Below are 9,322 nucleotides of genomic sequence, written 5' to 3' on the forward strand. Positions count from 1 at the left end.
TACCGAGATTGATGCCATCCACCCCTCTCCCTCACTTGCTGGATCAAGAAGGAGGAGACGACATCAAGGTGCATGTGTGTGCAATTCAGGGGCATCGTTCGTGCGGTGCTACATCGGATTGACCCGTCGAAAGTGCGGCTACATCACCCATGAACTTTAGATCTTTAAACAAGCGTGTTCTACAAGGGTATGTAGACCTTTCCCACTGGTTGCTAGCATTAATAGACTGGATCTTGAGTTTGTTCGTTCTCTCGTAGGGAAGTTTTTTGTTTTCCTTACAACGAATCTCACCAGTTCACCCGTCATGAAAGCCAGCTCTGGCGGGCGCAACACACACCCCCACGAGCGAGCCTGCGTCGCCGAAGGGACTCATGGCCCGCCTATCGTGACTAGACCAGCCCGACGCGGTTCATACACACCGACAGGTGGGTTCGGCCAAGCCGCCACACGTGGGACAACGCACAAGAGGGCGATCGCGGGCATGCCCGACGCCACCGCATGAGGATGGCCCCGGGATCACTCCCGCGGTCCATCCGTCATGAACCATGGAGGTGGGCTGCCCGAGTCCGAGCCATCCGGGCAGAACGGGCGGCTCAGAGAGCCCCGGCCCCGAGAGGCCTCCACGGCAAGCCATCGTGAAACGGATGGCTAGGAGGGCACTCTCGCCCTCGGAGGTCCCTACCAGGCAGGTACTTCAGCATCCTCTATAGAAGTAACTAGCATGCCAATCTCTGTTATAGAATGAGAATTCCTGAAGATATGAACTTTCCCTGAAAGTGGTTTTTTGGGGTGATGTTTTATGTTGGTGTCGCCCATTCGAATGAGCCTGCCAAGGAAATCTTTATTTGTGCCAGGGTACTCTTATACGGAATGTCAACCCCCTATCAGGGTAAAAAAACGTGAACAATTTGAAGTTTCATGATTTAGAGGTAACAAATTGAAATTTGGCGAGGGTTCATGGTTTGCAAACTTGACCTTTTCGTTTCCTTGACGGGAGCGGAGCCCTTGGTCCCCTTATACGGAGATTCGGATATTTGCAGGGAGCCAGACGCAAAAGAGCAAATTCTTACACATCTCCCCTTCGTTCGCGTCATCACCCCCACCCCAACCCGTCTATACTGCTCTTCACTTGCCTTCCTCTGTCTCCCGCATCGCGATCAGTCATCTCCTCCCAGCCTCCCCTGCCTCGCCGGAGATCACGAGAGGCGGCGCCCCCCATCCCCGCGATGGACGCCTCCTACCGCCGCTCAGGTGCGGGCGGCGGCGGCGGCTCAGCCCCCCGCACCGTCGAGGACATCTTCAAGGACTACCGCGCCCGCCGCAACGCCATCCACCGCGCCCTCACCCACGGTACGCGCCCCCCACTCCCTCCCCGCCTCCTAAACCCCAAACCTAGCCCTAATCCTTCTCCCTTCCTTCGCAGACGTCGAGGAGTTCTACGCGCAGTGCGATCCAGGTGAGGCCCCGACGCGATCTCTCCCCTCTCTGCTACAGTTTCGATTCAATTGGCTGCGAGCTGCCCTCCTCAGATCGCGATGTGCTTTCGTGTCCCGACAGAGAAGGAGAACCTGTGCCTGTACGGGTACGCCAACGAGGCGTGGGAGGTGGCGCTGCCCGCGGAGGAGGTGCCCACCGAGCTGCCGGAGCCGGCGCTCGGGATCAACTTTGCGCGCGACGGGATGAAGCGCAGCGACTGGCTCGCGCTCGTCGCCGTCCACTCCGATTCGTGGCTTGTCTCCGTAGCTTTCTACTATGCCGCGCGGCTCACCCGCAACGACCGGTATGATGATTATGATGCCCCCCTCTGTTTCTTTGGGTTTGATGAGTGATGCTTTTGTGCTGCAGTGCCAGTGTCACGCACTCATGTTAAGGTTCTAAATCCGGACAGTCTACGGAACTATTATTAGCTCATAGAGGCAAGTTATGACTTTGTTGGTGTCCTGTATAGACAAAGGGATATATCTACAGGGCATCAAGGGACTTCTGGGGAACTTGTTGGGATTTGAGGTTAATGTTAGAATTTGCATGTTATGCACGTACCTGCGTGTGAGCTTGTTATGTACGTGCTCTGAACAGCGATCTGCGGTCTGGTTTAGATTTAATTTTTGATTTCTCAAGTACCATTGTGATACTAAGTATTCTCTACATGGGGAATTTTTGGGCCTTCTTTACTGGTTATCCTGTGATCTGCTGGAGAAAGAGATCTAGCCCAATCTATAATGGTTGTCTGCAACTCTGCATGCTCCATCTTAGTAATGAAAGAATAGTCAAGTGGAGAGAAATTATATGAACTCATGATGAGTAGTAACCTCACTGAAATGAGGCAACTTTTTTTTTCTTGTATATTGTAATCGTGATATAAAATTCCAAGCATGTCTAATATCAACAGAGGTTTCAGTTTTTGTGCATGAGTTTACTGTATCTACTCTGTGCTGTGCCCACTGGTCACATGGAGGAGGATGTGGTGTATAGAAAGTTATGTTTTTTTGTGGAAAGGAAATCACATCCATGTATTCTTTCTGTCCCTCTATGGTTACCATGGCTAAATAAAACCAGGCCTACGCATGCGCTTGGAAGCAGAATGCCTAGCACTTAATCGTGCTAGTGCTAGGCGTACGCTTAGCGGCTTAGGTGAGGCAAGCACTAGGCAGAGACAGAACTACTCCCTCCGTTCCAAAATAGATGACCCAACTTTGTACTAAAGTTAGTACAAAGTTGAGTCATCTATTTTGGAACGGAGGGAGTAGGAATTTACGCCTTCGAATCTTGATGGTTAGTATGGTGTTAACATCTGAAGACGCATCTAAATACAAAAAAGAAAAAAATCTTCTGAAGCCAAACATAGGAAGTTATGTTTTTTTGTGGAAAGGAAATCACATCCATGTTTCTTTCTGTCCCTCTGTGGTTGGCATGGCTAAATAAAAGCACGCCTAGGCATGTGCTTGAAATCAGAATGCTAGTGCTAGTGCCAGGCATGCGCTTAGGTGAGACAGGCACTAGGAAGAGGCAAAACTAGGAATTAAAGCCTAGTGCTTTTTTGAACCTTGATGGTTAGTATGGTGTTAACTTTTGAAGATGTGTCTAAATAAGAAAAAGAACTTCCATCTGAAAGCAATAACAATTTTCACATGGTAACCTCTCTGTTCTGTGGAGAAGAATAATTCTGTTTGCTTTTGTGAAAATTTTATCTCCCTCAATATTGCCATAAAATGCTATTCTAGAGTTTTGAAGTTGTACCATGTATTTCCTCCAGAGATTTATTTATATCTTGCATAAATTATGTATAACATCCACTAAATATTACACTCACAAGAATCCATATTGAAACATGTATTTCCCATAGCTACAGATTTAAGAAGTTTTTGTGTCGCAAAAACTCTAGATTTAAGATTGGACCATTATATGCAACCATACTGACGAGCCCGGTCCACTTGTTAGCCTATTGGCTTTGCACCTACCCATAAACCCATGGCAGAGGTTTGACCAAGGCTGCAAAGGGTTGGAGTTGTGCCTAGAGGGTTCAATCTTAAATCTGGAGTCATGTCTTATGAAAGCTTCTAGATATATTGCTAATTTGCTATGCGCTAGACCAATCTGGAATTTTGTAATAGTTTGTACAAAATGCTCGTGGTTTTGCAAAAAAAAAAGTCTTCTCTCTTTGATGTCTATCGCATTTGTGAGAATTTTTTCCATCTTAATGATCCTTAAAGATACGTTGTACTACTCAAGTCGTCTTCTCTACATTTTTTTGTATATGTTTGGTGTTCTTACCTTGATCAAAGAAGAGTTTGAACTAAGCAGATTAGCATTTGAGGGACTAAGGGTTCGCTTTTTAATACATGACACACCATGGTTTTGGAAATACTTGCACTATTAATACTACAATTTTTAGTGGTAGCGAAACCACTAATTAGAAAATACTGAGCTATCAAACAGGGCCTGATATTTATGAGTTCTTTATTCAGTTGCTTCTAGTTTCCTGTAATTGCTTGCTGTGTAAGAATTTAGCACCTGTTGTTTGCCTCAATGTTAATTGATTTGCATAATGCCTGCTTTTCCCCTCGTCATTATATTCCCATTTTGGGTGTCTGTGGTATGCAGATCTCTAAAGTTGTCCGGACCTATGTGCTCTGTGTTGAGTTAACCATTTCTGTTTGTGTAAACTGTCCTAATAATCTTAGATAACTAAATTTCTATACTCGCAGACGCTAAACATTTTGTCATTGCTCCCTGATAAAACAATCGGCTGAATGTGTTCTTAAGAAAGTATAGTGTGGCATCATATCTTCGTAGCAACTGTGTTTGTTTGTTTTGCTAACATAAACTGTGGACTGACTATCTGTGTCCTTGGAATGCTTCTATATAGTATAGATTTATGCATGATATATTATTATTAGTTTTTCAAGTAAAATCACTCGTATGCTAGTATTGATGATGGCCAGTATGCTTGTATTTTTTCATTTTGCATCACCATACATAGTAGTGGTACCCTTTGTCAAAGGATGCTATGCAAGAAATCTGTTCCGTGTTTTTGAAGTCTGAGATATGTAGAACTGGTTGAATATTTTGGCTTGGATTTTAAGAATCTACTCCCTCTGTCCCATAATATAAGAGCGTTTTTTGACACTATATTATGGGACGGAGGGAGTAAGTAAGAACAATTGGTGATGCACTGAGTAAGAACAGTTGATTTCCTACAGGGAGCGAATCGTATTTCTTTTTTCTCATTTGTTCCCTCAAAAACTCACAATTGAATAAATAATTGAGCACTTGGTAGTTTTCATTGTTTTGCTAGAACTTCTAGCTTTGGAATTTATTGGTGGGATCAGAGTTTTATCTAAGCAACGTTTACGTAACTAATTTTATGTGTAACTAAATAGCTATGCAATCATGGACAGCCTTGGTTTGAGCCCACCTTTGGATTTTATGAGGGATGCGCTTAGAGAAACTAGATTATGTGTGGGCCTAGTTGAACTATAGGGTTATACATTTATCAGGATAATAATACATATAGTTGCAAATAAATTTGACAAAATGGTCAAAGTAACACTGAATGCAAATACAGAACAGATTTGCTGCCCTCTGTTATCATTTTATTTGTTGCAAAGAGTAAGAGTTTGCACTGTTATTATGTTATCTCATAGTTTCCCTCGGCAATTCAACAGGAAGCGTTTATTTGGCATGATGAATGATTTGCCAACCGTGTATGAAGTCATCTCAGGTATGAGACAATCGAAGGAGAGGGACAGATCGGGTGGTATTGACAACAGCGGTAGAAACAAGCTGCCATCAAAGGTAACAGGAAATTCTTTGCTGTTTTGATCTCTTCTTCTCTCTTATTCTAATTTTATTGTGTCTCCTCAGCATACAGTCGAGGCGCCGCCACCACCACGTGCAGAAAATAACGCCAGGGATGCCGATGAAGGCTACGATGAAGATGACGGCGACCACAGCGAGACCTTATGCGGAACATGCGGTGGCATATACAGCGCCGAGGAATTCTGGATTGGTTGCGATGTGTGCGAGAGGTGGTACCATGGCAAGTGCGTGAAGATAACTCCGGCGAAGGCGGAGAGCATAAAGCAGTACAAATGCCCAAGCTGCAGCTCCAAGAGACCTAGGCAGTAGCAGCGCCGCCTCCTTTTGGCGGGGGACGGCCCCCACGGATGGGGGCCTTGAAGCAGCAGCAGCAGCGGTTGAGACTTTAGACTCCTTGTGCAAGGCTAACTACTACCGTCTTGCTATGTTTACTGTACCTTTCGTTTCAGGTTTACATATGGTGATGATGCTAATGCTTGTGAGGGAAGATGACACACATATTCAAAACCTTCTAACGTTTCCATGTCCTGAAGAGGAGTCAAAGGTGTATGTTGCCGGGAAGGGATAGTAGAATGATGAAAATATGTGTAACTTTTCATGGGAAGTTCATGTTCCAATAATCCGAGAGGTTTATTTATACTATTCTATCTATGTTAATATATGTATTATTAGTCTGTTCAGCTGTCATGTGGAACCTGTTGTGAAATAACAATTTTGGTTATCCTAAAAAAGCACACAATAGTTGGTTTACCGATGCTGCATTCTCCAAGGTGGTGCTCTGCAACGCCGACTGACCGGCAGTATGGCTTAGAGCCAGCTCGTTTATACGGTGGTATATATGAAGTCGATTCATATTACTTGTCGCTCAAATGTGAGCGACAAGCAACATGGATCGAAGCGAAGCAAATACTTTATATATACAATCTCACTACTTATGTCAATGGCTCATCCTTTCAACTCTTCTTTGGCCTTTAGTATCTCCGTCTTCCCACTATAATCTCATCATCTGTGTCAATGGCTCATCCTTTCAGCTCTTCTCTGGCCATTAGTACCTCGGCAGAGAATGAGAGTTAATTATTTTTCAAGCATCCTTAGACCAAATCAGTTGTGCACTGGTTCACAAATTAGTAGTTATTTGGTAAGAAAAACCTATTGTTCTATTTGGTAGATAATAAATAAACAAATGTGTGGCTAGTGCCTCTAACCGTTAAATAATCGTAAGGTTGCAATACATTTTTTCAGAACATGCAAATTGCAATTAAAAATATAACATTGAGAACTATCTTCCCATATTTTTGTTGGGAAACTTGGGAGACCTTTTGGCACTGCATCTGGTTATATCCAGCCGAGTTGTGCTCAACACCATGCCATCCAGACAGACATGGTCGAACATGTATCATGTGCTGGTTATCCGGCCGAGTTGTGCTCAATACCATGCCATCCATACAGACGCGGCCGAACATGTATCATGTGTCAAGCCGGGGGAATATGCAACGAAGGGTTCATGAGCACGCACAGTGGTACTCCCTCAAAATAACATGAGAACATTATTGCAGTTGAGTTATGGTTACAACAATAGGAGCTAATTGAAACAATACTGAGCATGGCTAGCAAGTATCCACTCGCCGATGAAATATTGGTCCATTTCTGCAGGAAGACCAAAATATAGGTAACTAGGAGATTGTGAGCTCTAGAATAAAAGAACGACACCTTTGTCGCACCCTACACTTTGATTCAGTGTGAGCGTGAACTCCTCAACCACCACAACTCTGTGTGAGGTAATTCAAGCTGTAGACCACCTTCATGATTGAAAGTGGAAGGTTTGATATAAAGGTGACAATACGTTAGAAAAGCTAGCGTTTAACAAGCTGACTGGTAATTACACGGTTGCATCAGACATCACCAAATGATCTGCTGCAAGGACAGTTCACGTTTACTATTGCTTTGTTCCAGTAATATACACGAACATCAATTCAGAACAAATGAGGCGAAGGGCTGCATTACCTAGGCGGCATGGTGGCAGCGAACTGCTACCCCAGCAATGCATCCCCACAGCAAGCGTCGATCATCTGTATGACGGTCGCTTTGTTTAGCATGTAGTGTCGTCGAGGATTGGGTTGTTGGCCGGTGGCGGGGGCAGCTACATCCAGGCTGCCCCGTTCGTCGGAGACGGGATGCGGTTCGTTCGATCTTTGTACTTGGAGCGAGCGGCAAGGAGGCGGCCACCACCTACGAGCGGAGTTGACCTACCCCTCGCTTAGGCAATCAGGATGAGAGAAAAGATTAGCCGGGGAGCTTGATTTTGTAGGGGAAAATACTGCAAGAGATCTTTATATTTTTGATCATTTGAGATTTTGGGAAGTAATAGCACTTTGATTTAGTGATCAATGATAGTAATGGGAGGGTGGTTTTAGCGCTAGGCAAGGTGACCATGGTATTCGACTTGGTAATATTTGATAATAATTGATTTGTTGTGTATAGCGGAGGATCTGTTGGGGCTACATTGGTCATTTGGTAATAGCGGTTGAATGAAACCGTGTGAAAAAATCAGTATAAAAAGGTGAAAACATGGACGAGGTGGGTGTCGGTTTGGAGAGAGAAAAATCGATGGATGAGGAGGCAAACGTACCTGGAGGACGAAACAACTTATAACTCTCCTTTAATAGTAGAGATGATTAGAAGTGGAAGATGATACAAAGGTGACGATGCGTTAGAAAAGCTAGTGTCGGCGAGCTGGCAATGGTAATTTTGTGGTTGCATCGGACATCACCAAATCCACTGCAAGGATAGTTCAAGTTTACTATTGCTTTGTATTTTAGTAATATATAGGAACAATGATTCATAATAAAGGAGGCAAAGGGGGAGGGGTTGCATTACCTATGTGGCATGGTGGCAGGGAGCTACTACCCCAGCAGTGTTGGTCAAAGATGTGGCAGTCCCCACAACTAACGTAGATTGTCTGTACGACGGTTGCTTTGTTCAACATGTAGTGTCGGAGGGGGTTGGGGTGTTGGCTGGTGGCGGTGACAGCCACACTGAGGCCTCCTCGTTCGCCAGCAATGGCATGAGGTTCGTTCCCACACAATCTGTGTACTTGGTGCGAATGAGGAAGCGGTGGCTGTCGCGTGCGAGCGGAGTTGACCTACCCTTTGCTTAGGCAGCCGGAGTGAGATAAAATCTTAGCTGGGGGCTTGATTTGGTAGGGAAAAAGATTGCAAGAGATTTGTTTTAGGGATTCAAATACCGGTCAAACGTCAAATATAGTGTTCCCCTGAGTTATAAAATTTTCACTAGGGGAGGTTCCATCGAGCGAACCATTCCCACTCCTTAAAAGGTTCGCTAGGGGAGAAACACCCCCCTATCCGGAGTGACCTCAAGTTGGCCCAAATAGCGCGCCGGAAAATGGGCTAGGCCCAGTTAGCTACTTTTCATTTAAATGCCATAAACAAAAAAAAATCATCTGATACAAAAGAAGACAAAGTAAACAAAATTTTACAACTTGCCATGCTCTAGTTTGTAAAAATGCCAGCCTATATTAAATGAAACTGCCAACATCTAATTTATAAACTACAGATAAGGAAAAACTTAGAAAAAAATTGCACTTGGAACACATCTAAACCATGATCATGGAAAACGTAGAAACCCTCCCTTCAGCCCCTAACTCCCCAACCCCCACCCCAAACAAGGATCGGAAGACATCTAGACTTGGCATGATTTAATGAACAAATTTTTTATACATATTTAGCATGTGTACGATGAAAGCATTGAAGAAATTTTGTGTACATATTTGGCATGTGTACAATGAAAACATTATGTAGACATGTGAACATTTCTCATGGTAAAAAAAAACACTTAAAGAAAGTTAGCCGCAAAAAAAACACTAAAAGAAAGTTGCCATGCTGATCGTAATGAAATTCTCATGATAAAACAAAATGAAAATTTAAAATAAATAAAAATATAGGAGTAGGATTTTTATCATAGTTTACCATAGAACTGGTAGCGG

General features: G+C 44.0%; 1 protein-coding gene across 1 annotated transcript; it reads left to right on the forward strand.

Annotated features, from left to right (window-relative positions):
- The first annotated feature begins 1,084 nt into the window (after positions 1 to 1,084).
- On the forward strand, positions 1,085 to 6,069 carry LOC109750749 (PHD finger protein ALFIN-LIKE 1). The gene is made up of 5 exons (XM_020309701.4): positions 1,085 to 1,350; positions 1,424 to 1,456; positions 1,558 to 1,780; positions 5,166 to 5,295; positions 5,365 to 6,069. The coding sequence occupies exons 1-5, from the start codon at positions 1,227 to 1,229 to the stop codon at positions 5,626 to 5,628; spliced, it is 774 nt and encodes a 257-aa protein (XP_020165290.1). The 5' UTR covers positions 1,085 to 1,226; the 3' UTR covers positions 5,629 to 6,069.
- The last annotated feature ends 3,253 nt before the right edge of the window (positions 6,070 to 9,322 follow it).

This window comes from Aegilops tauschii, chromosome 1 (genome assembly GCF_002575655.3).
Source record: "Aegilops tauschii subsp. strangulata cultivar AL8/78 chromosome 1, Aet v6.0, whole genome shotgun sequence".
In the NCBI taxonomy this organism is placed as follows: Eukaryota; Viridiplantae; Streptophyta; class Magnoliopsida; order Poales; family Poaceae; genus Aegilops; species Aegilops tauschii.